General features: G+C 33.0%; 2 protein-coding genes and 2 long non-coding RNA genes across 4 annotated transcripts; 3 read left to right on the top strand and 1 right to left on the bottom strand.

The window, feature by feature from the left end:
- Positions 1 to 4,269: 4,269 nt before the first annotated feature.
- On the top strand, positions 4,270 to 7,202 carry LOC143907677 (uncharacterized). The gene is made up of 3 exons (XM_077424560.1): positions 4,270 to 4,913; positions 5,022 to 5,184; positions 5,578 to 7,202. The coding sequence occupies exons 1-3, from the start codon at positions 4,721 to 4,723 to the stop codon at positions 6,281 to 6,283; spliced, it is 1,062 nt and encodes a 353-aa protein (XP_077280686.1). The 5' UTR covers positions 4,270 to 4,720; the 3' UTR covers positions 6,284 to 7,202.
- A 2,720-nt stretch (positions 7,203 to 9,922) lies between these two features.
- LOC143907678 (uncharacterized) lies at positions 9,923 to 11,558 on the top strand. The gene is made up of 3 exons (XR_013259948.1): positions 9,923 to 10,941; positions 11,040 to 11,163; positions 11,275 to 11,558. It is a non-coding gene; the product is annotated as an uncharacterized LOC143907678 (long non-coding RNA).
- Positions 11,559 to 15,211: 3,653 nt separating this feature from the next.
- Positions 15,212 to 17,179, bottom strand: LOC143907653 (uncharacterized). The gene is made up of 2 exons (XR_013259925.1): positions 16,667 to 17,179; positions 15,212 to 16,037 (listed from the first exon to the last, which is right to left on the bottom strand). It is a non-coding gene; the product is annotated as an uncharacterized LOC143907653 (long non-coding RNA).
- Positions 17,180 to 17,322: 143 nt separating this feature from the next.
- LOC143907652 (dopaminechrome tautomerase) lies at positions 17,323 to 26,400 on the top strand. The gene is made up of 3 exons (XM_077424532.1): positions 17,323 to 17,469; positions 18,582 to 19,467; positions 20,818 to 26,400. Exons 2-3 carry the CDS (start codon positions 18,698 to 18,700, stop codon positions 21,338 to 21,340), a joined length of 1,293 nt encoding a protein of 430 aa, XP_077280658.1. The 5' UTR covers positions 17,323 to 17,469; positions 18,582 to 18,697; the 3' UTR covers positions 21,341 to 26,400.
- The last annotated feature ends 691 nt before the right edge of the window (positions 26,401 to 27,091 follow it).

Genomic DNA, 27,091 nt, shown 5'->3' with positions numbered 1-27,091 from the left:
GCGTTCGCCAGTCGGTTTGGAGTTCCCCAATTGTGATCGTAAAGAAGGCTAATGGAGACATCCGATTATGCGCTGACTATTCCGTGGCAGTAAACAGCGCTCTAAAAAACAACCCGTATCTTTTGCCAAGCGTAGACAATAAAATGTCTAAACTAAATGGTAATAAACATTTCAGTGTTTTGGATCTCAGCGAGGCTTTCTCACAAATCGAGGTCGATGAAGAGCATCGCGACGTCACCACAATTACGACCCCAAACCCCAAACGGCCTTTACAGATCCAATCGTGTACCCTTTGGCCTTAAGACGGCGCCAGCCATTTTCCAAGAGGCCATGGATGAGACACTCGCCGACCTAGAAGGCGCGGAGTCGTATCTGGACGACGTCATAGTAAGGGGTGCTACCCGCCAAGAACACGATAAACGTCTCCGCGTCACCTTACATCGACTTGAAGAAAGAGGTTGGAAGTTGAAACCAGAGAAGTGCCACTTTGCCCTAGAGGAAATCAAATACCACGGTTTAATAGTGAATAGCTCAGGCATTTATTTTCTCATAGCTACAGTTAATTGCTGGCTAATCTGCTATTTTTGATTCATAAAACAAACTTTCCTCTTCCACTTTTACTTTTGTATACCTAGAAGATTGTGTTTTCCTTATTTTGATGCGTGGACTTTTCCAAAAAGAAAGGAATTTTTGCACGTTTTGATCATTAAGCGAAGTCCCGAATGTTCGGACAACCATCTGCGCTAATCTTCGTTTATTTATAGTGAGTTTAATGTTACAGCAAAATTTTCAAAGGTAGATTTTTGTCGGATAATTTGAACCATGTCGTGCAAGGTGAACCACTTTATTAATCTTGCAAAAATATAATTTTTATTGTGTTTTAAGGCGTTAATAATAAGTCTTTTAGGTATTAATAATAATAAGGTTAAAGTATTAATAATAAAATAATCTATAATAATTATTAATTGCAATTTATTATAAACTAGCAATACTAGCATACCCCGCCGGGCTTCGCCCCGGAAAACATGTGTATTAAGACACGCAAATAGTCTCTCTCTCTCTCTCTCTCTCTCTCTCTCTCTCTCTCTCTCTCTCTCTCTCTCTCTCTCTCTCTCTCTCTCTCTCTTTCTCTCCCTCTCTCCCTGTCCCTCTTCCTCTTCCTCTCCCTCTCCCTCTCATAAAAAATTGGATTATTTTACACACATATTTTAACAAAATTTTGGCATCATTCTTTTTTGTGTAAATTATTTCTTGGAAATTTTTCTTTTCATTTATCCAAATTTTTAATGATAATTTTACCGCACAAAATTACCTTTTTTAAAAAAGGTAAAAAAAGGCGCCAAGTACACGTAGAGTAGTGTATATGTTGTTACCTAAAAAAAAAAGAAAGTGGTAGTATTATACCTCGAAAAAACCTAAGTAACAAGTGGTACATCTTTATATCTCGAAAAATCTCGAAAAAATCTAAGCAGTAGTATCTTTATTTCCGAAAAATTATAACCCAAGTGATACACGTCACAAAATTATGTTACCTTATCAAAAAGAAGAGTCGCGCTTTAAGTGATCTATTACAATTACAAAAAAGAAATGATATCTCTTTAAATTAGAGCGCCAATTACGGAGAGAACATGTATATTGCCTCAAAAAATAATAGTTGCACTACTTTGAAAAATCTTTACATTGTGTCAATTAGAATAGAATGTATAATAACAATTTTATAAGATTAAAAAATTTTATTTAAATTTAACAAGGGAATACAAGATATTTAAGTACAAAGTTTACATGTGTATTTTTTAATGATCACAAAGAATTACAGAGGTAACAGTACAAAATACAAATATTTTATTAAAATATTTAATCCAACGAGGGAATACAATTTGTATTTAAATATAAAGTTTATATATGTATTTTTTAATAGAATAAAAGATTTAATCACAAAGAATTACAAAGGTAACAGTACAAAATAAAAATATTTTATTAAAATACATAAATTTTTCTTGTAAAAAAACTTGGCGCTGTTAGACCTCAAAATTTTAAATAAATAAATAAATTTATTTTATACTTAATTATAAGCCGCATTATCCGCCGTCCGCGTCGTCACGCACACCCATATCATTCACTCCCACATCCACGCTGATAATTATTTAATATTACTCCCATCGCATTTTTCTCTGAATTATTTTTATTTATTGTTGTCCTTATTTATTTAAAATTTATATATTTTAATAAAATATTTTTATTTATTGTTGTTTTTATTTATTTAAAATTAAATTATTTTTATTTATTGTAGTCCTTATTTATTTAAAATTTCGAGGTCTAACAGAAAAATTTATGTATTTTAATAAAATATTTTTATTTTGTACTGTTACCTTTGTAATTCTTTGTAATTAAATCTTTTATTCTATTGAAAAATACATATATAAACTTTATATTTAAATAAAAATTGTATTCCCTCGTTGGATTAAATATTTTAATAAAATATTTGTATTTTGTACTGTTACCTCTGTAATTCTTTGTGATCATTAAAAAATACACATGTAAACTTTGTATTTAAATATTTTGTATTCCCTTGTTAAATTTAAATAAAATTTTTTAATCTTATAAAATTGTTATCATACATTCTTTTCTAATTGACACAATGTAAAGATTTTTCAAAGTAGTGCAACAATTATTTTTTGAGGCAATATACATGTTCTCTGTGTAATTTGCGCTCTAATTTAAAGAGATATCATTTCTTTTTTGTAATTGTAATAGATCACTTGAAGCGCGACTCTTCTTATTGATAAGGTAACATAATTTTGTGACGTGTATCACTTGGGTTATAATTTTTCGGAAATAAAGATACTACTGCTTAGATTTTTTCGAGATTTTTCGAGATATAAAGATCTACCACTTGTTACTTAGGTTTTTTCGAGGTATAATACTACCACTTTCTTTTTTTTTAGGTAACAACATATACACTACTATACGTGTACTTGGCGCCTTTTTTTACCTTTTTTTAAAAAAGGTAATTTTGTGTGGATATCACGCCTTTTTGTAGTATATTACGCATTGTATAAACAGTATGTACAGGATAAAGCTATTTGGAGGTATAATACTACCACTTTGTTTTTTTCGAGGTAACAACATAACAGGGTAACAACATAATACATATACACTATTATGCGTGTACTTGGCGCTCATTTTACCTTTTTTTTAAAAAGGTAATTTTGTACGGATATCACGCCTTTTTGTAGTGTTACGCATCTTAATCTTATAAACAATATATCTTATAATCTCATAAACCGTATATAATACAAGGTATGAAGCTAAAAGTGTTACGGACTATTATTTCTAAAGAAAACAACAATTTAATATTTTGCTCAGTTTTTTAAAAATAATAATTTATAACCTTTTTAGTTGTACACCTTGTATATATTTTTCAATTTCAACATAAAACATAATCGCAATAAAGCATGATTAATGTTAATAAGTCGTTAACTGTAAAATTCTTTATTTATTTTTATTTGCGTGTCTTACTGAATGTTGTTCGCAACTGTATATGTACCGATATCTTCAGGTATCGATATTTTTGATAATTATTTTTACGTCAGACATAATTTTAATTCATCCAATTTTTATTATGTCTAGACATAATTTTAATTTAGCGATTTTTATTATGTCATGACATAATTCTAATTCCGCCGCTAAGGAAATTTTAAGTCGATTCTTATGAATCAAGTTTGAATTCAATGTCTAGGTGTCCCAGGTTGCCGATGACGAGGTCCACATAGTGCGCTCTATAGTTTTTGGTGTCCAGGTGTATTAATACCTTGAATTCGATGGCCACGTGTTCCAAGTTGCCGATGACGAGGTCCACATAGTGCGCTTCGTAGTTTTTGGTGTCTACATGTATTAATACCTCGAATTCGATATCTACGTGTTCTACATTGGGTGCGTTCAGCCGATACTCCGCTAGCCTAGCAATCGTGAGCAGTCGCTCGTTTTCGCTCGTTTCCTCTCTTTTGACCTAATGGATTAAAAGAAGAGGAAACGAGCGAAAACGAGCGACTGCTCACGATTGCTTGGCTAACGGAGTATCGGCTGAACGCACCCATTCAGATTTAAAATTATTAATACACCTAGACACCAAAAACTATGAAGCGCACTATGTGGACCTCGTCATCGGCAACCTGGGATACCTAGACATCGAATTCAAGCTTGATTCATAAGAATCGACTTAAAAATTCTCTAGCGGCATTTTCTGCCAAGCGTAGAGTTTGTAGAGAACCTTCTTTTCCGTTGACTCAATATATATTATATCAAGCTTGATTCATAAGAATCGACTTAAAAATTCCCTAGCGGCACTTTCTGCCAAGCGTAGAGAACCTTCTTTTCCGTTGACTCAAAATATATATTATTACCTAATTTACCTAAATAAAAATCTTCCTGACCGATAAAGGCCTTCACACATAAAATCGCGTAAGGACGTAAAACGTAAGCGTAAGAAGATTAACCAATCCCAATCGAGTATTGTGTTGTGCGTAACCCCACCATTTTTTTACGTAAAACGTAAAACGTAATGTCGAAAAATATCGTAAAAGATGAAATTCTTACGGTTTACGTCTTATGGGCAACCAATCACAAAAAGTCATGAAGTACGCGCTTTAGTTTAAAATTTAACGCCAAGGGTTTACTGAGGTTATGTGTGTATGTGTACACTTGTACAGCATCCGTCGCAATGAGTGATCACAATCAATACTGCAATATGTTTAATGAAAGTGATGAAGTCTTTATTAAAGACATTGACGAATTGCTTATTGATGCGGTGAGAGCATACCCGCATTTATATAACCATCAAGATCGCAATTTTAAAGATCATGTGATGAAAGAGAATTCATGGAAAGAAATATCATTGGCAGTGAACCTTCCAGGTAAATAAATACATTAATATTAAACGATAAATATTATAATATTTACTCGATTATCTATCTCTTTTATTTATTTCATTTTTTATCAAATGAATCATTTTCTGCATGCAGTTTCAGATTGTCAAACTCGATGGGTGAGGCTGCGTGAAAGATTTGGAAAAAAGAAGCGCCAACGGGAGTTGGATTCAAGAAGTGGCAGTGGAATTAGTCGACGAGCTGTTTTTTCATATTATGAAAATATGTCATTTTTAAATGACCATATTAAAAAAAGAAAGTAAGTTTGTGGCACAAATCATTTTTCTATATTTTGCTGCCCTACAATAAAGAAGCCAGATTGAGATCCCTGCTGACAGCGTTTTTTCCCCTCTTACTTACGCATACAAAGAAACAGACATACATACTTATATACGCAGACAAACGCTTTGTCTATTCATGTGACAACTGCGTCAGAGGGTCGATTGTGTATCTTGAAACGAGGTGAAAATTACAAAAGTGAACAGATTTTACTAGATTTCGACAAATGAAATCGTAGATACATTAGTGAATTTCCTCACTTTTGTAATTTTCACCTCATTTTAATATACACAATCAACCTCCTGCTGAGACCTTAATCTGGCTTCTTTGTTCCATATTTTTTTATACATATAATGGTGTACTTCTTTTTCAGGTCTCATACAAATGTTTCAAATTTAAAACGTCCTAAGAATGTGGAGGACATGGAAAATAAGGCTCACAATCACGTCTCATTGGCGACAGCTTTGTCACCAATCCAAATTGATCGACAAGTAACAAATTCGTCTACAAATAATGAAATTATTTCAAGTACGAAATCCCCCGCATCCTGCGCTGCCTCACAACTCTCAAATATAGCAGATGAAGTACTGATTGAACCATGTGCAAACTTTTCAACATCATTCAAGACAAATTGTTTGCAAGGCACTGGCCCTTTTTCATCATTAGCCACCTCATTGGAAGATAATTTCTCAACTCCAAGCGATTCATTCAGGCGTTGTACGGATACACCCCATAGACCGGATGAACATGATCAATCGACTACAAGCTCGATGTTTTCATTGAAAGAGTCTACGCCTTCTCCAGCATCCACAACTCCTCAAGCAACGCCATTGTTACGAAGATCTTTAACTAAAAAGAAAAATGATTTGACCGGCTTGGAAAGCTCTTTAGTTACACTTTGTCAAACTATGCACCAACGTCTTCAGAGTAATCGTAATCCTGACATTGCTGGTAGTTCAGATGAAATTTTTGCAAGGTTAATTGTGAACCAATTAGAAACATTACGACCCTTAAATAGGCGAAAATCCAACCAAAGTTACAAGCCATTTTTATTTTTAAGAGTTCTAATAACATTTTAATAGATGCTATACTTTTTTATTTTATATTGTATACTTTTATGTTCAGCATCTCTGACATATTATGAGACCTGTTCTTTTTAACCGATCTTCTTACACGGTTCATCTTTCCTCTTTTTCTTTCCACGTAGAAGAAAAAAAGAGAAAAGATAAACTGTGCAAGAAGTTCAGCTAAAAAGAACAGATCTATGATGGTCATGCTCGGGAAAATGTGGAATTTTTAATTTTATTTCTTTTTACATAAAATAGATGCTATACTATATTATTTTATATTGTATATTTTTATATTTAGCATCTAACTGACATATTATGAGACCTGTTTTTTTTAACCGGTCTTCTTGCACGGTTCATCTTTCCTCTTTTTCTTTCCACGTAGAAGAAAAAAAGAGGAAAGATAAACTGTGCAAGAAGTTCAGCTAAAAAGAACAGATCTATGATGGTCATGCTCGGGAAAATGTGGAATTTTTAATTTTATTTCTTTTTACATAGAATATAGATGCTATACTATATTATTTTATATTGTATATTTTTATGTTCAGCATCTAACTGACATATTATGAAACCTGTTCTTTTTAACCGGTCTTCTTGCACGGTTCATCTTTCCTCTTTTTCTTTCCACGTAGAAGAAAAAAAGAGAAAAGATAAACTGTGCAAGAAGTTTAGCTAAAAAGAACAGATCTATGATGGTCATGCTCGGAAAAATGTGGAATTTTTAATTTTATTTCTTTTTACATAGAATAGATGCTATACTTTTTTAATTTATATTGTATACTTTTATGTTCAGCATCTAACTGACATATTATGAGACAGCTGTTCTTTTTAACCGATCTTCTTGTACGGTTCATCTTTCCTCTTTTTCTTTCTACGTTGAAGAACTGATCTATGATGGTCATGCTGGGGAAAAGGTGGAATTTTTAATTAATTTTTTATTTCTTTTAACATAGAATATAGTTTATTGATATTATATATGTATTTTGCAATAAAAAATATTTTATTATAAAAATTGTCCTGATTATATCTTTTATACTTATATATACTTATACTTACTTTTAGAAAAATATAAAAACGGCTATTTTATTTACAACTACCCGATACATAATTATTATTTAAAAATTAACATTACACATACATACAATGCTAGAATTAAGGATGACTCGAATCTTATCAGAAGCCTTTAAATTAATTAAATTCATATTTATAATTATTTACACTCGTTTAAATTAATATAATTGTCACATAGAATTAATTGTCCGGAGTATCATCACAATTGAAACCTCTGCGGATATATACATACTGCCACGGAACTTCACCTTCAGGAGTCAACAAGAAATTGGCTAATGAATCCCTTGAAAACCTTCACCGTCTTCATTTCGCCATTCTCCAGGCACAACGTCGCCGTTTTCAGATTCCAAGTCCACAAAGTTAGGTGGACAATATAAGCGATGTCGTACTGGCAATACATCGTTTTCTGTTTTTAAGAAATTATGAAGGCAAACACATGCCATGACAATCTTATCAACAGTTACAGGGTTCATGCAAATCGGTTTCCTGAAAACTCGCCATCGTGAAGCAAGGATTCCAAACGCATTTTCAATTGTCCTTCTGGCTCGGGACAATCGGTAATTAAAAATTTTCTGAATTTGACTTAAATTCCGACCAGCATAGGGCTTCATCATATTCCTTGTTAATTGAAAAGCGTCGTCTCCGACAAAAAAGCAGGGTGTTTCTGTCTCGCTTCCAGGTAATTTTGCAACACCTTGCGGTAAGTCAAGTCCTTGATTATGTAGAGCTTTTCCAAATTCCGATCGAGAAAACACTCCTGCGTCGTTATTACTACCATAGGCACCAACGTCCACCAAGGTAAATTTATAATTCTGGTCACACGCAGCCATCAATACGATACTAAAAGTCTTTTTATAATTATAGTATAAGCTCCCCGAGTTTGGTGGTGCTTGTATATGGATGTGTTTCCCATCTACAGCTCCTACACAATTTGGAAAGTTCCAATCTCTCCAAAAGCCATGACAGATATTGATCCATTCTTCTTGCATTGGAGGTCGAAGATAATCAGGTGCTAATATTTTTATGAAGACGTTACACGTTTCTTTTATGATGCTATATGCTGTTGACTCTCCAATACGATAAGCCAATGCAATTGATAGTATCTGATCTCCCGTTGCAAGATATCTGTAACAATTAAAAACACAGTTCAATTATTTAAAGGTAAAATTTTATAGTACGGCCTATATGCGGATATTAAATGAGCTTTGAAGTTTGAAAAAATATCGTACCTAAGTTTTATAGCGAGACGTTCCTCCGGAACCAAAGCTCGGTGACTTCTTTTAATTAAGGATGGTCTCATTATTTCTAATAATTTATTGAAAATTGGAACTGTCATCCTTGTATATCGGAAGAACATTTGTGAATCATCTTTCATTTCTTGAAGTAGATGACAAAAATCACCTTGATTAGGGCGCATACAATTAATTGGTCAGACCCACCATTGACGATTTAACCACCTTTGTGATTTCTTCCTTCGTAATATAACCAAACCCATGGTCGCAACCAATAGTCCTGCAAATATTGCATCCTCTGTTCTTATCCTCTTGCAGTTTTTTACTTCCACAGATAACCTGGAAAATAGATTTGTTTGAATTAGATTTGTTAGAATTACATTTTCGCCCTATTTTCCTTCAAATGATACCATAGCTTAGATTTGGCCCTAAGGCTTAAAATTTTTCTTTATCTTATTGTCACTGAGCCATTTTCTTTATAGACCAATATTTAATTAAGAAAATATGAATACACCTTTGTGAAACATAACCTGTATGTATCATGCATTTTACGTTATGCGACACTGATTTTTGTTGTCAAAATATATATAAATGGTGCTTATATATTTTATATATAAATATTAAATATATTAAATATATAATAATATTAAATACATATGTGTTAATATATATATTATAATATTAAATATATTCATATAATTTTTTAAATGGACTACATATTAGTGTAAAATTTAGAATTCAATATAGAGGATTGTTATTAAACTTAAAAAAAGATACTTACTGTTTGATCGAATATGTACGTACAGCTATAACAAACACTAAACTGACACTTCTAGATTAAAAATCTTCATAAATGGGAGAAAACTTTTCCGCGTTTGCTATTGGTTGGACTTTACGTTTTACGCGATTTGTGTGTGATGGGCTTTACGTTTTACGTCTTACGCTTACGTCTTACGTCCTTACGGGATTTTATGTGTGAAGGCCTTAAGTCTATCGACCTAATTTCGAAATACGCGCGCGATATCGAAACTGGCGATACCTGCGCCGCCAGTGTCGAAAAAGTGAAAGTGACGTTCTCTGTTTAATTGTTACATGTATGTTATAATGAATGAGAGCGGTCGACGTAGAAGAAAGTCTCTTAAAAAAAAATTTTGACATTTGGACTTTGCGTCGCAATATCTCTGCTCGTATAGGGCACGTAGCGGAATATTATAAGAGAAACCCCCCCCCCCTAATTGGACCCCAAGCTATCGATTAAGCCTACTTAGAACTTGATCCGTTCACTCGTTATCGAGATCTCAACATCTTGTATACTCGCAACCCGTCGCGTCGCGTAGGGTGCCATTACATGGAGCGCGGAAACGCGGAAACGCGGAAGCGCGGAAGCGCGGAAGACAAAATTTACTAGATTTCCGTCGATCCGTTCCGTCTGTTTTGAATGCCTTAATATTACATGGAGCATATTTTGAGCGGAAAAGCGGAACGGAGAATTATAAAATATTAATTTTTAACGGTATTTATTGATTAAAATGCTTGTATTCAATAGATAAGCTGAAAAGATAAGCATATTAATAAAAATTGCAATGAATTAAGTGAACACAATTTTAAGAAATGAATACAAATGTCTATTTGTCACTATACTGTTCCGCTTTTCCGCGCAAATTGTGCTCCATGTAATATAAGGAGAAACAAACTCGCGGAACAAACGCGTCAAAATCCGTTGTCAACGCGGATACAGTATACTCCATCAAATTTCGGAGCTGTTTAATCACATTGAAAAAAAAAGCTTTTACACATACTCTTCGATTACTTTATTATTTAATAAAAGTGGCAGTATAATATTATAGATCCAAACATCATGTTGATGGTTATTATGAAGTATATCTTATATGCAAGCCAGGGTACATACATAGGCTGCGTTAAGTACTGGCAGTGAATATCGAAACGCAGCCATACATACATACATACACGATAATAGCGGATTCCGCTTTTCCGTTCAAACGTGCGGGACTCAACTCGCGGAAACGCGGAATCTAGTTACTATTCTGTTCCGCGCTTCCGCGTTTCCGCGTTTCCGCGCTCCATGTAATGGCACCCTAAGGGTGCATCCCGATGGAGAAGAAATAGCGGAACGGAACAGTAACGGAAAAGAGATATGGTGGGGGGTTAACCAATCAGAGTAGTTCCGTTTCAATTCCGTTCCGTTATTTAGTGAGTGGGTTCCCCATGGCACGGAGCTGTTACGGAACGGAAAAAAAACGGAAAAATTTCTAACCTATTTTGTCGAAAGTTCGCAAATAAGTGCAGTGGATCGATCGCTTTGCAACATTTTTATTTTTGCAAATAAAGAGCAATATGTCGTCATCGGTTGGTATTACATGTGAAAATAAAATATGTATGTTAAAATCCTATGTTAATATGTTAATGCTAATTAACCGAATGTGATATACTTTATTAATTTCTAGAAATTCAAATGTGGATATTGCCGCTGGATTGTTTGGTTCGATGAAGACGGAAAACTTTCACATCCTTGCTTAGCAAATCATACGAATTTAATAATGGATAAAGATCGAAATCTCTTTATAAATGGTACGTATATTTGTGTACAAGAGAGAGGCAATATATATTCAATATAACTAATGGTTAGAATATGTAAATGATATATAAATTTGTTGTAAAACTAAATCTGTTATTATTTAGATTCTTTAGAAACACACGTCGAGTGAGAATAACAGCAATAACGCCGGAGAGACTGGAGACAGTGACGTAGGATTGTCATTGATAATGGGAATAAGATCATCATCTACGTTGAGGTTGTCACTTGTTGATGTGGAAGGAATTAATGCTGTTGCTCTTTGAACAGGACGCTTTGAACATATCCACATTTGAATTTCTGGAAATTAATGAAATATATCACATTCGGTTAACTAGCATAGGATTTTAACATATATATTTTATTTTCACATGTAATACCTACCGATGACGACATATTGCTCTTTATTTGCAAAAATAAAAATGTTGCAAAGCAATCGATCCACTGCACTTATTTGCGAACTTTCGACAGAATAGGTTAGAAATTTTTCCGTTTCTTTTCCGTTCCGTAACAGCTCCGTGCCATGGGGAACCCACTCACTAAATAACGGAACGGAATTGAAACGGAACTACTCTGATTGGTTAACCCCCCACCATATCTCTTTTCCGTTACTGTTCCGTTCCGCTATTTCTTCTCCATCGGGATGCACCCTTAAAAGTCACGGTGCGGTCTCGCTTCGCGTGTACTTGGCGCGAGACACTACCGTGTCTCTTGATTTATATAAAAATCGAATAAGTTGTTTTTTTTTGTTTTAACTGCAGGTTATTGCAAGAAAACTCCAATAACTTTTCTATCACTTGCGACAGTCACGAAAGCTACGAATTGAAGTGACTGTTCACATATAATATGTGAAATAAAGAACTTATCCTACATAAAAAAATAAATTGTTATCAAAAAATAATACACATCGTGGCAATTAAACCCATCCTCGAAAAATTAATAAAATTTTTGAAAGATTGGTAACGAAAAACTAATACAGTTTATAACACTTCCCGAGAAATTCTACCTCTGTTTCATATTCAATTCTTTGAGATTCGGTCAATTATTTTCCGAAAATTAAAAAAAATTAAAAAAACCGGTTTCCAGAAAATTGGTAACAAAAAACTATACACATTATGACACTCCCCGGGAAATTCTACTCCTGTTTCATATATATTTCTTTAAAATTCGGTCAATTATTTCCCGAAAAAATGAAAAAATGTCGAATACCGGTTCCTAAAAAGATTGGTAACGAAAAATTATACATTCTATAACACTCCCGGAAAATTCTACCCCTATTTTATATACTTTTGGTAAAAATTTGGTCGAATAGTTCAAGAGTGTATAAAGGACATAGCATACATACATACATACATTCATTTATATATATATAGATTGTAATTTTTATAACATTGTCATATAAAAATATATAAAACATATTTAAAACTTTTTTATTAACGTGTAATCATAATAATATAAACTTATTTTTATTCATAAACTTTACTCATAAAATAAAATGTATTTAAGAAAGGAAACTATCTCGATTTGTCCAACATCACTATTTTTACCTTTTTATCGTATAAAATAAAAATAAAAATAAAATAAAAAATATAATACTTGCTAAATATACCACACTAAAGTTCTATCTTAGTTTTACATGCAACAAAAAGCGATTAAGAATCGGTTAAGTAGCTTAACTGCAAAATAAAAGTTTATATACTAACTTACGCTGGATACGGTACACGCCAAATTTTCAATTTGTTATTTAACGACAGGTTGTGCTACGCTGCCACTTTGTATGTTAGATTATGGAGCCGGCAGCTTAGTAATTCCACTGCTGTCCGCTATAGATTGTAACACTTCATATTTTAGATATAGCGGCCGTGGTTCTATTTATAAGAGTATACCTTACCCAAACTTCCTCTATATTTTACAATAACATATTTTAAAATTTAAATAATATATTTATATTATCAGCAATTACACACACACACACATGCATTAAAAATATACATATCTTAGCCTAAGGGATAGTATATTGATAGTGTCGATTATTCCTTAGTAACGACCAGTATGTATATTAATTAAACTAAATTTAATTTTTAATTTAAATATTTAATTTAATGAAAAATTTTACAATTAGTGATTTCTTCTAATAAAAATATAAGGTAATAAAAATATACTTTTATGCTTATTTAGTTATTTCGCCAAAAACTAAAGAAGATCAATATGAATCGACAAGGTGTGTCCCTATGATGTAAGAAAGGCGCGAACGGCAATCAAATCAGTCGAATCAGGCAAATCAATCAAATTGATGAACAATAACCCTAGATCGGTAAACTTTATCTTTTGAAAGAAATGAACATTACTTTTTCAACCGCCAGGCGCGTATTTCTTTCTATAGCAAGCGATCGAAGATATGATTAGAGCTAGAATAAGTCAGTCCAATTTAACGAGCGTGACTGTAGTGTGTGTATATAGGGCAAAGACTCCGCTTCCGTTTCTCACTGGCCTACTAAAATCGACGTGTGCCATGCTTGGGACGTTGCTCGAAATAGCATCGCCATTTGAAAAGCATCAGCTAGTCGCTCCAGTAAATTAGGAACGGCAGCGAGAACGAAAGAGCCAAAATAAAAAGAACATATGGACTAAATCGACGAAAGCCGGAGATTACAACTGTTCGATATTAAATGAATAAATCGAATGCTGATCTTTTTCTGGTTTAATGGTTATTTATTATGTTCAGAACGTACAAATAATTGCGTCCAAGAAATGCAAACCTTTAAAGTAATAACAGAACAAAATGTTCTTGGATTTCTTATTTTAGTTTTTGCATAATGCATGTTCTTAACAGATGGAATAATTAACCAGGGATACCGTGATCTTATCAATAAAATCCTATAATAAAATACTAAAGACGTGAATAACAATTATAACAATTTTCCTTCGATATATAATCAGGAATAATTCTGACACATTTTTATTTTATATATATTTCTTGTATTTATACTACGTACACTGCCGGCCAAAAAAAATTGATTATACATACATACCACACATAAAATTTAAAAATATTCCAGTATTACAAAAACACTTAAAGTCTGATTTATGTCTTACTTAATACTTTTGTGTAATACTTTAACTTTTGAAAGTAAATAGTCATTATATTTAATACAGTTGTGGTTAACATTTAGTATCGTTTAATTTCAAAAAATAAACTACGATCATAAAGCCTTTTTCCAAAAATTAAACTGTGGATTTTTTTTTTAAGATGAGTAGAAGAGATAAAATCCTCCCTTTAGAAAAAATGAATAAACTTGTAGCTAGATTAGTTAAAAAAAGTGATTAAATGTAAGGACTACTACTTTACCGAAAAAAATGTCTAATATTCTTTTCATCTTGTAAAAAATATTTTTCTAAAACTTTCAAACATTTTATATAATTTTTTCATTATAAATTAATAAATAAAATAACAAAAATATATTAAATTATAATGCATAAGTTTAATTTCATGTCATATAGTAAACATTTTCAATTAATGGTCTTAAACTTTTGACTAGCAGTGTATATCTATAGGCAAAATATTTAAAAATCACAAGATGATTTTTCAATTACAAATTCTTCGGTCAATCATTAGAGTTAATTTTGGAGGCGGCAGTGTGGTGTGGTAGACCACGCCAGACTCGTAATCTGAGGAACCAGGTTCGAGTCCATTAGAGCCATGTAACATGGAAAGTTTTTTCCGAAAAACTGCGCCCTCCATGCAAGATAGGCTCTTGTGCGGAGCAAACTGGGCTCCGTCTTTTGGAAAGAGATGTTAAGCCGTTGGTCCAAAGAGTTAAGTAAGAGGAGAAAGGGTAGTATTGGATGAGAATAGAATAAAGGGTTGGGAACGTTCCTACAAAATGCCTTGCAACCCTGAAAGGAGTCAATAAACGTATTTATCATTAGAGTTGATTTTTCCTTAGCGAAAGAAACATGATATCAACAATTTTGAAATAATAAAGGGTTAAAGTAGACTTTCTAATTTTTTAGAAGCGAATAAACCTTTAATAGAGCCAAATGGATAGTAAAGCTACATTCTTTATTTAACTTTTGAAATTTTTTTAGGTATTATTATAAAGATGTATGATACAAAAGATGATAAACTGCAAGATGCGATGATCTCTCTTAACATTTTTATGGAGAGAAAATTCTAAATTGGTTTAAAAAAAATCTATTATTACAAAAACGTCCGACAGTTTTGAAACATTCTGTATCTATACATATATCCTTTGTTCATCCCACATTTACACATGAAATCTAATCCTGGAAAAAAGTTCTTAATATATTAATCAGATGTACTTGAAATCACGTTTGCGCGCTGCATGCACAAGTACAATTATTTCTATGTAAATCTGTTGTAGCATTAGCTTCTGTGGGAGTGTTTCCTTGTTTTGTCCTTGATGTTACGGCGAATCATAATATAAAGAAATCGTTATTGCGTGTAGATGCAGCACTATAACGATGTCTGATTCACGTCGCGAAAGAGCGAAGGGGAGAGGAGGCGCAGGTACCATCTTGCGTAACAGCTCTGTTGTTCCGCGCCGTAGTAACATTGCGTGGCGTTGATGCAACATTCAAAAATATCTGCGTTGTATACTGCAACGACGATCGCGTATGTACATACGTGTTAATGTGCATCATGTGCCCGCAAGTAAATTTGGGAGTCACGTCGAGCATTATTGCCTATGACACTGAAGGCAATATTTTCGGCATCGACACAAACATGTTGTCATTTTCAGGCTTCTTTGAAACGAGTAGCTCCAAGCAAGCAGATGGAGTTAGATCATCCACACCGACTGGCGGAAAGACTATAAGCTCACGATCTTATAGTAATCTGATATGTATTCTAAAAGAGCAGAAAAGAGATCGATATTATACTCACCATCGACAAGATTAATATATATCTATTTCTACTATTTGTGTATGTGTGTGTGTATATATGTTTAATATATATTTTATATATATTTTAATATATATATTATATATAGATTTGTTTGAAAAAAGGAATGAAGAGGAAAAATAGATTGATCAATTTAATCATTTATATATATATATATATATATTGCATAGACGAAAGTCACAAAAAATCTCAGAAAATATATGTTGGAAATTTGATAAAAAATCAAATCATTTCAACTATATATACTTCGGTAGTTCTGTTAAAAAAATAAAAAATAATTTTTACTAATGTTTATTTCAAAACAATAATGACGCAACTATTCGATTCTTCTTCGAAGATAATTAACAAGAAGATATCGTATTCTGAAAGTAAGAGAAGAGAAAATGAACGTAATTGTTCACGTGCATGAACAATTACGCAATCATAAATTTTCATAACTTTCACTTATTTGCGTTGATTAATTTGGTACATATATTTCGTAATTATCCTTCATCTTATAAGTCATTATTTTTACGAGTTCCATCTTCTTATCAAACAGACAAGCTATGGAGTGTACGTGTAGATAAATACTTAACTGCTATTTTTATTTCTTCAATTTCTCTCTCTCTCTCTCTCTCTCTCTCTCTCTCATATCAGTGTTTCGATATTTTTCGATAATGTTATCAATCTCTCGATGTTCTGATCTCGCTAATAGCAATCATAAATCATTATACAGATTGCACAATATTTGAGCACTAATAAAGGGATTCATTATGCAATTGTTTACAAAACCAGCGGAAGTTAATAAATCGCCTATTTTCACGACAAGATTACGTCACTGGCATAAAAATTTTTATGGCGCGTTTCAGCAGAGCACAGTAATTCGCATCTTTGCATCACTTGGTCATCTGTGTAAACTCGTCGTAATATAGGCGACATCTTCGCCCCTCTTCTTCTTTTTCTTGGTAATAATAATGGCACTCGATTCTTAGCCGGGTTCGATACGGCTACCATCAAAATCGAATAATATTTTAGTACAAATGTCGGATGCAACTCTAATTAGATGCAAGATATGAAGTCGGATATGTGTGTGTTTGTTAGTGTTTGCAGTGATGAACTCAAGTGTAGGTTTGTTAAGCCCAAAAGATTGTGTGGCATCTTTGCCTTGTCTTCGGCCGCATGTACGAACGTCGTTCGGCTACTTTGAACGAATGGGTGGGAGATCGACATCTCCCGAAGCATCGTCGGTAGTGGCTGCGCCCCGGCTGCGCCGGCTGCGCCGGCTGCGCGTCTCTCGTCAGTCAAATCGCGATCGTCGTTGCGCGATCATTCGACGCGTTTTATATAAATCTCGGCACGCGCGGATCGACCACCGTACAAAACTAAATCACATCGAGAAGTAAGCGAATAAGACTGGCGGACTTTATTCCGGTTATGCGCTCTCTCAGCTCTCTGCGACGATATTCTCTGACTTTATATCTTTTTTACATATATATACACAAAAAGAAATATAAAACATAAATTAGTAATTTAACTCATAATAAACAAACTGATAATTGTCCAAGATTGTTTATATAAAGCGGTATTAATTTTTTTTCAAACGGTGATTTATATATTAAACAAATAAAATTCCGAATTATCATAAATTAAAACAAAAAGTTACATTTATATAATATCTTTCACCCATTGTGTGTGTGTGTGTGTGTGTGTGTGTGTGTGTGTGTGTGTGTGTGTGTGTGTGTGTGCGTGCGTGCGTGTGCGTGTGCGTGTGCGTGTGCGTGTGCGTGTGCGTGTGCGTGTGCGTGTGCGTGTGCGTGTGCGTGTGCGTGTGCGTGTGCGTGTGCGTGTGCGTGTGCGTGTGCGTGTGCGTGTGCGTGTGCGTGTGCGTGTGCGTGTGCGTGTGCGTGTGCGTGTGCGTGTGCGTGTGCGTGTGTGTGTGTGTGTGTGTGTGTGTGTATCTTTAAACTCAACGTTTTTATATGCATTTATAAATCACGCTCTATACGCTAGACCTGAAATAACTTTCTGTAGGAAGACACGCGGCTAAATATACATACCAACATGTGTTGTGTGAGATACGTGTGAAAGATTTATATAAATATAAATCCCAGCTCTCTCTTCTGGTTTGAATTATAATATCGAGATATGTGAGAATAATATTGATTATTATACATCGTATGTGTGTATGTGTGTACACTATATGTAGAATAAATAACAAGTTTGTAACAACAAAACTTTTACAATGTTTTATTATAATATTATAATAAAACATTTTAACGTTAAAACGTTTTAGAAATTTATTTGTCGCTTCTTTGTTTAAAAGTTTAAATAATTATATATTTAAACTTATATTTTTCTTAAGTTTCGGTAGTTAACAATTATTGTTTTCAAATTTAAACTAAAAAGAAGAGCATTGTAAGATCCTTTCATTAAAATTCTGCGTTTTTTTCTAACACGGTATTATTGAAGCTTCTCTCTACACACGTCTGTCACATCTCCTTCCATCCGTAGAAACAGGCTTAAACAACGGCGCGGTGCGTAATATCGGATTTGCGAAGAAGAGAGGGAGGAAAGATAACTTTAGTGATACTCGCACTAAGACATCAAAGACATTATCAACTTCATTGATGATGGAGCGATTGATGCTGCTGGCCTTTCTAGCTACCGTAGCATTATGTCACGAGCCATTTCAAGTGATCTTTGAATGGAAGTCGATTGACTTCGAGTGGCCTTCAGACGAGGAGCGACAATATGCTATAACGCGCGGCGATTACATACCGGCAAACAACTTCATCACTACTGTGAAATTCTGGAAAGACAAAATGTATTTGACGTTACCGCGATGGAAAGACGGTGTACCTGTGACGCTGAGCATTACGTCGGCGAAACCAATCAATGGCATAACGGCGCCCAAGTTGGAGGCTTTTCCTAACTGGCCCATGCAGAAGCTGGGTGACTGCATGGCATTCCAACTGGTCCACAGCATAGAGATTGATCCTAAGGGTCGCATGTGGGTACTCGATACCGGACGACCCACGTCTCTCAGGGAATCCAAAGCCGACTGCTCGCCGCGCCTTGTTATTCTCGACCTCGAGGACAACGGCAAGATCCTTTGTTCTTACCAGTTCCCTGAACACGTGGCACGTCGCACAAACGCGTACCTCAATGACATTGTTCTCAATCACGAGGACGGCGGCATGGCATATATCACCGACACTGGCACTACTGATCCCGGCATCATTGTGTACTCGTTAAAGGATAACAACTCGTGGAAGGTCCGACACGATTCTATGAAGGCCAAATCAGAAGCGGTCGGATTCATGGTAGCGAAGACGCATGTAATCAATCCAGTACATGTGGACGGCATAGCACTTTCACCAGCGAGCAGTCGTGACAGGTATCCTCAGATCAGTATTTTTTTGCACGAGATATAATCGATTTCTTTTTGCAAAGTTATCAGAACCAAATGTCTCCTTTTTTTATGAAATTTTCTCTCATTTTCCGTTATTGCAATTGCACATTTGCAAAATGAAAATATTGCATGCTCTATCTCTCATTCATGATCAAGTGACTAATATAAGAGGAAGAGCAGCGCAAGAAGAAAACATCACTTTGCGAGGATAATAGTGTTTCCACAAAATGGAGAATATTAATCCAAAAGTGTGCCACACTTTATTATAAGAATGATGGATTCCACTCTCTTAAAGTCAATTAGTAAAAAATTGCTGACTGAATTAGTAAAACAGTGACCGACAATCAGTAAATATTTACTGATTTTTAGTGGACATACTCCCAACTTGCTCCTTCATAAAGTTAGGTTATAATGCGTTCATGTATAATAACGTTATGCGCGATCGCGAGTCAATCGGAATCTTTGCTTTTGCTGCATGACATTCTTCTTTTGTTTTCCGAGCAACGAGCATTCCATGCCACATATCAATTAAGAAGACGAAGATTCTTCTCTTTGTGTTCCATCTACAGATATTATATGAATGAAGTGTGAACATACTCTCTACAGTACAATCAGTGTATTATTACTGAAAAGCAGTGAATATTCCGAAAACAGTGATAAGTCAATCACTTAATTATTTTCAGTGGAATTTATAATATGGTACTTATAATATATGTTTATCAGTGAATATATTCACTGATAAACATATATTATAAGTACCATATTATAAATACCACTAAAAATAATTAAGTGATTGACTTATCACTGTTTTCGGTGACAATACACTGAGCTGTGTGTTGCCCGACAGTTGCTATTGTATCAAATAGAAATATTACTTTGCCTTTTGTTTGATGACAATGCTTTAAGAATATTTGTTCACTTATTAATTGCTAATTTTAATTTATATACGATTAAATATGGACAAAAATGCAGCAAACAAAACTCTATTTACAACTATATGACTCATATTTGTCATGGCATGCTCTGTTATCTGGGAACATGGGATTTCACTAAACAAAGAAGCGAAAAATCAGCAATACTTTTATAACATTCTATTTTCTTTTTTATTCTTACTTTTATTTATTTCCCTCTCCTCATCATTATCTTCTCTTATATATAAAATCTCGTCTTCTAAAAAAAGTTCTCACAGTTCTCATAGTTCTCAAAAATTGAAATGATTAAAATCTTCTGCAACTGACACTATTTATTCAAACTTAATACTTTCCTGTAAATTTTTTATCGAAATTTTATGTTTATGTAAGATTTTCTAACAAATAACAATCGAATCTGTTTTAGACAAGTCTATTATTCGCCTTTGTCTTCTTTTCATCTGTACTCAATTCCGGTGTCCGCTCTGAAGAACAACGTGACGAATATCGATCGATACGTGAGGGAACTTGGACGGAAGTCTTCGCAAACGGACGGCATGGCGATGTCGTCCACTGGTGTGCTTTACTTCGGTCTATTAGCTGACGATGCCATCTCCATGTGGGATACTAAGAATATAGCATCCTTCACCGTCGGTCAACGAGTCATATCGCGCGATCACGTACTGACACAGTGGCCCGACAGTTTCGCCTTTGACGAAGACGGCAATTTTTGGTGTGTCACCAATATGCTGCAAAACTTTTTAAACAATCGCGTTGACATTAACGTACCCAACTACCGTCTCATTCGATCACGCGTAGGTGTTAAAAATTATCAATATTACGAAAATGGCACAACACCCGAATTACCAGATTTTACCGCCGGCGCTGATTCCGTCAGACTTGTACTTGCTGCGCTACTACCCACCATTTTGATACTTATCGCGAAATAACTACTTTGCAAGAAAATCTTTTTAAAAGTATGTACATTTCGTATACCTACAAAGAAACAATTTACGAATTCACATTAAAACAGTCGATCATATTAACTCTAAATGCGTGTATTACTTTTTCTTACGGCTTATTCAGAAATTGAAAAAACGCAGAATCATGACATCAGTAGGCAAACATTATGAGAGAGATTCAGCTTGTCACACAAAAATATGTGAACGATTACTCGTATATCATTGCCAAAATAAAAAAATTTTATTTATATTGGTTGAAGATTTTATTAGGTATATTCGCATATAGGGGAGACCGGGGCAAACTCAACACAATTTTTTTAAAGGCAATTTTCAACAATTAATTAAAATTTTCAAGCAAATTTAATGATACACATTTAAAGAGTGTTCCTTCAAGTGCAAAATTGCTTAAAGAAAATTTGCTGTATGTCGCTTAGTTTTGCCCCTAGAAAAGGAAAAGTGACGTGAAGAGAAATTTTCAAATTAAAAAATGCCGGGGCAAACTCGACACTTTGGCTGATCGACACAATTTGATCTGGAACTTATTTTTTATTATCTGAAAATAAACATACATTGTTTATCGTGTATTTAGAAAGTACAAAAATTCGGAATTAAGTAAAACAATCATTGGAAATAATGAGAACAAAAATTGTTGAGCATTCAATTATTTTCATCTAAGCTCATAACTAAAAAACAATTTATGCAAGTAAATTCGCAATTAGTGCGCACACATTTGTCATGGGCCATATAGCTGCATGACAAGCATCATTTGTTATTAGGAGCCGATAAAACGACGTGGTGTCGACTTTGCCCCGAACGTCGTTTTTTACTTTTGTTACTCCAAAAATATAAAAATTTTGAAAATATGCAAAAACTATTATTGGATTTGTATAAAGCATCGAATTTCCCATCAAAATCACTTACCGGTAGATTCGCAAGAGTAAAACTCGATGAAAAAGTAAAAATTTTCGAGAGATCAGAAAAATTACTTTTTCCCATCAAAAACGCTTATGTCGCGCTGAAAATTACACCAAAACTCAGAATGTCACAAATTCCGTTGATAATACTGGCACATAAAGACATATTTACAGTAGGAAAGGCAAGTTTCTACGATAGATTTAAATTGGCAAAAAGCCTATTGTCGAGTTTACCCCGGTCTCCCCTACTATTATTCAATATAAAAATATATTAATACACGGTTGGAACTGTTACTGTCACAAAAACATTGAAAAGAAATAAGCATGAATTGAGATTGAAACATATATTAATACAGGGTTGGAACTGTTACTGTCACAAAAACATTGAAAAGGAATAAGCATGAATTGAGATTAGAATTGAATGTGGTATTCGCTAAAGCATCAAAATGATTTCTTTTCCTTTCTAAATAATCTAGATTGAATCTGTCAAAATGCCTTCAACTATCTGTTAAATATTGATAGGTTATTTATTTGCAAAATTTCTTGTGTATTACCTATATACAACTTTTCTTTGTTTTAAGTAAGACTTCTCAAATAATTAATATATTAAACTTTTTAACGAAGTGATAAATTTTTTCTTAATCGATTTCATCGAAACGACATCAGTTGTTTCCAAATAAAAACAATATGGTAATCACTACTTAGTATTAGAAACTGAGAATAATTGATAATGGAATTGAATAATTTTATGTTAGATAATAACATAAAAGTGTATCTTATAATCTTTTAAAACATACACATTTTTAATTTTTACAATAATATGAAAATAATCGCCTACTGTTATATGTGACACACGCGATGTAATATTTTAATGAAATAAAGTAGACAACTTGCGTAAGACTTTATTTGACAAGAGCAAGTAATATGAATCGAAGATGTATTTGCTTCAAGAGATGGCTGATAACTGTTTTTACAGTTCAAGGGACATTTTCTCTTAAAAGAAATAGGTAGGATTTTCATTGAAATAATAACCAATAACACGACGCATTCTAATAGACTCAGAAGTAGTGATATTAATTCGATTAATTCGAGTAGTGATACGAATTGTTAGAAGAAAAAGTAAAGACAGAAAGATTTATATATGGTGCAAAGATCCGTTTGAATAGGATAAATTTTTGCAACTGATCGCAGATCGAAAATTCAGGAACGAAAAAGATAAATGACGCATAAGATAAAAGTTTAGACAAATAACGGGATTAAGATTTATTAAAATATTAATTAAAGCATTGTTTGTGTGAAAAATATATAAGTACAATTGAATTCTTCTATTTTAAATTCCTTCTGTAAGTTTCTCTAAGTTTCATCTGTTCTAAATCGACCCCCTCTCCCTACTCATACACACACACATAAAAGCTAGCCAAGTCTATCAAAGTCATATAAGGACGGCGTCAAGTTGTTCAGCGCCAGTACGCAATATTTAAATCTGCACCTTATATATGTATATAAAAATATCATTAATATATTTTGAATAATTTTATAGTGGATTCTGCTTTTGTTGTAAATTGTTTACTTGTTACTCTCTGAAAGATATAAATTCAGTCGTTTGATTACAAAAGAGTATTTAAATTGGCAGAATCTTTCTGCAGTCATTTTAAAAGTTTACGAAATTTTCTCAACTTATCTTATTACTAATTACAAAAAATAGACTAATTTAGAATTTTAAAAGATACTTTAAAAGATTACAAGAAAAGTTATCAATAGCCAAACTAAAATATATTCTTTGAAATAAACTGAATAGCTAAATAAATTTTTCTTTTTTTCCGAAAATTTCTGCTATGTTTTTATCTAAATTAACTGTCTATATTATTTAAAAATATTGTTCATATTACATGTCTTCATGCACTAATTATTACTTATTTGTTTAAAATACTTAAATTTTTTTCAAAAATTAAATTTAATCTTTTATAATGCAAAAGTAATTGAAAATATCAGAAACATTTGACTCTCCACCACCACGTACATTTCTATGCCAGTCTCGAAAGACAATCGTTCAATTTAAAAGAAAATAGATATCATAAAAGAAAAAAAAGAAGATTATTGAGAGAATCCGAACATCGAGAATTGCAAGACACACATCAATGTATAATACACTCACAATCAGTCTTACTGGGATTAAGACATCTTCTTTCGAAAAATTTCGGAATGCATAAAATAGTTACGAATCATAATTGCTTATAGCATCAATAATATAGCATCATGGTTCAGTTCAGTGAGCCGCGACTTTTATGCATTTCGAAATTAATCGAAATATCTTAATCTCATTGTACACAACATGCACGACAACATAAGCCTAAACAAATGGTACCGCCATACTATGCATAATTTGTTTAGTGTGTTATGCCGTCTCTAGAGACAGATTCTACAAAGTATCTGCTACATATTTTATCGGCAAAATATAGATTTGATACAGGTTCTGACATATCAGATGCTATTGGCAGAATGCTAACAAAATTATAGCAGAGCTTATTAATAAAATATGATGGCAGATATTGATGACAGAAATTAAGAAAACTTTGATATATTTACTACAGTTATACAAGTTTCACATAGAATTGATAGTAGAGATAGTGCATAATCTGCATGCCAAGTTATATCAGCAGCTCTTCTGGCGAGCTTAATGCGAATGCCAGTTGATACCAATTTACTAGCAATGTCTTATTTCTGATTCGAATTTGTTACAAATCTACTGGTATACTACAGATAGTTAGTTTACTTATTGAGAGCCATTTTTTTCTAAACTAAGTTTTTCTGCGCTGTTCTCTCATCTGTACAATCGCACAATTCCTATATGGTTACGTAACTAGCTATACTGGAGACACGCATGATACCTTCTGTTTTTCACTTATATTTCCATATTTTAAATAATATATTTTAAATTTCCATATTTTAAATGTTGCATATGCAACATTTTCACTTAGCGCATGTGCCATTAGAATAAAAATGAGGGTTCATGGAAAATTTAGAATAGAGAAAATGTTTGGAAATGCAATGGAGATCTATAAAATTCAATGTATTGTATAATGAACAATACCTTGAGAACAGCTGAAAAAAATTAACTATATTAAAGCAGTATTAAAAATACTTTCAGACATTTCTACAATTAAATAATTATTTTGTAGCAAAAAGAAAAGTTTTTATTATTTATTATATTCATTTAATATTATATTCAAAATCTCTCTCTCTCTCTCTCTCTCTCTCTCTCTCTCTCTCTCTCTCTCTCTCTCTCAAATTTTTAATTTATGTGCCAGAATGCATACTTAAGAGTTACTCATCGATTTTTTGCTCAACTATTGATGATTTTTACACAATTTCTATAAATTGTATATAACTCCGTATTAAGTCAAACTTCTGATCAAAGCGCGTCCAAACATTGCAATTTTGATAAGCAAATTTGCAAACGTATTAGAAAACTGAACACATAGTTTTATTTTTATTACACACCTGTCAGCGGTTTATCGGGTATACATTGAGCGAATGAGCAACGAATGTGAATGCTCAGACGTTCGCATTTGTGTTCGTTGTTGGTACATTTTTCTGTTCATTTTGAACATTCACATTCAGTCAAATTTGGCATTTCTTGGCGTAAAACAAATGTAAAAACGCTGAATGGTGCAATAATATTACAAGTTTTATTATAATTACTAGATTAACAAAAGAAGAGAAAGAAAAAAAAGACAGACAATAATGAATGATATTGTCGATTACACTACGAATGGATTCAAAGGCGAACAATAGATTCATTACATTCCCATCAACCTTGTGCACAAATTTTCCTTGATGTAACGTTTTACGAATAAATCGGTCCGAACGCGAATCAAACACTGACAAACCTTGAACGCGAGCATTCTGTTTGCGTTCATTACAGTCCATCTGCTGAATTTTAACGGCAAAAATTCACATTCTCTGTTCGTTCACTTGACACTATATATACCCACTTATCGGTATCTTCTATGAAATACTTATCACAGAAAGATGTTAATAAAAACAAATAAGAAAAAATGCATTATAAATTAATCTTTTTATAATATACTAGCTGGTTACCCGGGCTTCGCCCGGGAGTCGTTTTCCTTGAAACTACTTCATTTCCAACATTATATGTTGTCTAATTTACGCTAATTTTAAGATATTCGGCCTTATTTTTGTTTCTCGTTGGAGGAGGAAAATGCCTAATGCATACCCTAGGCCCTAATGCATACCCCTAGGAATTCTACCCTTGCTTTATACACAATTCTTTAAGATTCGGTAAATTATTTCCCGAAAAATTAGAAAAATTTCGGATACCGGTTCCCAAAAAGATCGGTAACGAAAAACTATACACTTTATAACACTCACCGCGGAAGATTCTACCCCTATTTTATATATTTTTGGTAAAAATTCGGTCGAATAGTTTAAGAGTGTATAAAGAACAGACATACAGACATACAGACATACAGACATTCTATCTTATTTATATAGATTAGTATTAATATATGTATATGTACAACATTTCAATTGATATATTTTTAACATTTTTTAGATCCTGTGAATCAATCCTAAAAAAAATTTTCATTTGGCTCATTATTTAATTTTTATGTTAAATCTCCATGTATGTGTGTATAAAATATTTATTAATATTATCATTATTAAGGTTATGAAAGTATTATTATTATTATTATTATTATTATTATTATTATTGTTGTTGTTGTTGTTGTTGTTGTTGTTGTTGTTGTTGTTATTATTATTATTATTATTATTATTATTATTATTATTATCCTAATATTATTGT

This window comes from Temnothorax americanus, unplaced genomic scaffold (assembly GCF_048541705.1).
Source record: "Temnothorax americanus isolate GAGA-0224 unplaced genomic scaffold, ASM4854170v1 Scaffold86, whole genome shotgun sequence".
Taxonomy (NCBI): Eukaryota; Metazoa; Arthropoda; class Insecta; order Hymenoptera; family Formicidae; genus Temnothorax; species Temnothorax americanus.
The sequence above is the reverse complement of the archived record's forward strand: the minus strand, read 5'-3'. Positions and strand labels throughout refer to the sequence as shown.

Excerpts from the sequence above, each read along its gene's own strand:
- LOC143907652 (XM_077424532.1), top strand. The coding sequence starts at position 18,698 with ATGATGGAGCGATTGATGCTGCTGGCCTTTCTAGCTACCGTAGCATTA. Across the intron at positions 19,468-20,817 it reads CCAGCGAGCAGTCGTGACAG|ACAAGTCTATTATTCGCCTT; the intron begins GTATCCTCAGAT and ends AATCTGTTTTAG.
- LOC143907677 (XM_077424560.1), top strand. The coding sequence starts at position 4,721 with ATGAGTGATCACAATCAATACTGCAATATGTTTAATGAAAGTGATGAA. Across the intron at positions 4,914-5,021 it reads ATTGGCAGTGAACCTTCCAG|TTTCAGATTGTCAAACTCGA; the intron begins GTAAATAAATAC and ends TTCTGCATGCAG. Across the intron at positions 5,185-5,577 it reads GACCATATTAAAAAAAGAAA|GTCTCATACAAATGTTTCAA; the intron begins GTAAGTTTGTGG and ends CTTCTTTTTCAG.